We start from the raw sequence: 2097 nt of genomic DNA, 5'->3' as shown, positions 1-2097 counted from the left end.
CCTGTGGCCTTTATGGGAAGGTGATTCTGGTAGCTATTAAGTAGACCAGGAGTAGGCAACTCTGGCTCTTTTATGACTCGTGGACTTCAACTTCCAGAATTCCTGAGCCAGCCACACTGAGGGGAAAGGGAGAGGTTTCCATGCTGAGCCATGCTGGCTCAGGAATTCTGGGAGTTGAAGTCCATGAGTCAGAAAGCGGCCTAGGCCTAGGTCTAGGCCAGAGGTAGGCAACCTTGGCTCTTTTATGACTCGTGGACTTCAACTCCCAGAATTCCTGAGCCAGCCACGCTGAGGGGAAAGGGAGAGGTTTCCAAGCTGAGCCAGGCTGGCTCAGGAATACTGGGAGTTGAAGTCCACGAGTCATAAAAGAGCCAAGGTTGCCTACCCCTGAAGTAGACAATCGGTATAGTTACCGTAGAGATTCCTGTTGGGTTGTCCTCTGAAAAGGTCTCTGGTGTCCTCATCAGAAACAAGATGTTTCAGCTGGGGAACTTGTAGAGTCCCCTCAAAAGATCCTGAAGCCCCCAGACAGGAAGTTGGATGCTATGAAGATACTTGAAGAAGAGGGTTATCATGAATTGCCTCAACTATTGACTTTAAGATATATATTTTTGTGAAGTCCCAATTTAGATAAAAATGGAGATGTTTGGCTTCAGGCATATGCTGAGTTCAAAGTTCAACTCAAGAACAAATGGCCTTTCAGATATTGCTAAGGAAATCTTCCAGAAATCAAGATAGGCATTGTTCAGTGCTAAACCCGAAGGAAGCACAGATTTCACATTCCTGAAGGAGGAAATAGTAATTCGATAGAGAATCAGGAAAATATTTTCCTGAGATCTTAATTGAGATCTTGGTGTAAGCAAGATTTTTATTTTGAGCAATGGGATTTCATTGGGTTGGCTGTATGGCGCCCAGAGTCACTTTATGTGAGATGAATGACCGAGCAAATTTGATTATTAAATAAAGTCAATAAATAAAAGGTAGCTTTCCATAAACGATGAGCTAAAAATTACTGACTCATTTTTAGTTGAAAGAGTAATTTATGATATACTTATTTTCCATCTCCTCCTTTTTAGGATCTTTATCACTCAGTTAGGAAAAGCCAAGAGTTACAGATCTGATTCTAGATTTCAGAGGAGAGCAAAGGACAGAATCCTGACACCTCCCACTGTTGGATGGTTGTAAGATATTAAAAGGGTACCAGGACCAGGGTGCTTCTAGATTTACCGATTGAAATGATCCTTCTTCTAGTTTTGCACACTGACTAAAAACCGATACTAAGGGAGGGGGGAATGTTATAACTAATTGAACCTTGTCATGTTATGTGGATGCATTCGCTAAATCTTTAAATGAATGGAAGAAGCATGTTAGGGTATTTTCAAACCATTGGGTGCTTTTAAATAGCCCCTAGCTAGCACTACCAGTCAAAAGACATTTTAATATCTCCTAATCGTGTATAAACTGGGATCCACATCAGTTAAGCAAGAGCATATATTTTCCCATTTCCAGAATAGTAAATGATAGACAGAATGCGAAACTCATGTTTTAAAGGCTGCAAGCTTGATGCTAATGCGTTTAAAGGAATATCTTTGAGAGGCAAAACAGACCCGCTCCTACCTTATCTAAGAATAAGTTCTGAAACCCATGGAAAGGTTAGTTTAGATGAGTCAACATAGATAGGACTATGCTGTTAATGATTTATGATAATAGTATGAAGAACCAGGCTGTTAGCCCAAAAATAGAAACACCCCCAAGGATTAGTTAGTTATGGGATGTTGGAAAAGGCCTTCTGCTTTTCACCCGATTCTGTAGGTCTTCTAGTCTTCTAATTCTCCTGTCTCGGATTCTCGTGGCAATTCATCTCTTCCTCCCTTTTCCCTTTAGGTGATTGTCTGGGGAGACTATGGCCGCATGGACCACAAGTGCTTCATGGGGATGGCTCAGATTGTCCTAGATGAGCTGGACCTGTCCAGTGTAGTGACAGGTTGGTATAAGCTCTTTCCCACTTCCTCGTTGGCAGACTCCACCATCGGACCCCTTACTCGTCGCCTTTCTCAGTCTTCACTAGAGAGTTCAATAAGCCCTTCTTGTCCTTAA

The 2097-nt window shown here is 42.2% G+C and overlaps 1 protein-coding gene across 1 annotated transcript in view; it reads left to right on the top strand.

Annotated features, from left to right (window-relative positions):
• Positions 1-2097, top strand: part of RIMS3 (regulating synaptic membrane exocytosis 3) — a 19539-nt gene extending 17442 nt beyond the window's left edge. The window contains exons 5-6 of the mRNA XM_015824686.2: positions 1582-1652; positions 1885-2097. Of these exons, the coding sequence (XP_015680172.1) occupies positions 1582-1652; positions 1885-2097 (284 nt within the window). The remainder of the gene's footprint in view (positions 1-1581; positions 1653-1884) is intronic.

This window comes from Protobothrops mucrosquamatus, unplaced genomic scaffold (assembly GCF_001527695.2).
Source record: "Protobothrops mucrosquamatus isolate PMUCROS unplaced genomic scaffold, P.Mucros_1.0 scaffold2323, whole genome shotgun sequence".
Lineage (NCBI taxonomy): Eukaryota > Metazoa > Chordata > Lepidosauria > Squamata > Viperidae > Protobothrops > Protobothrops mucrosquamatus.
This window is presented reverse-complemented; position numbering and strand designations above follow the sequence as displayed.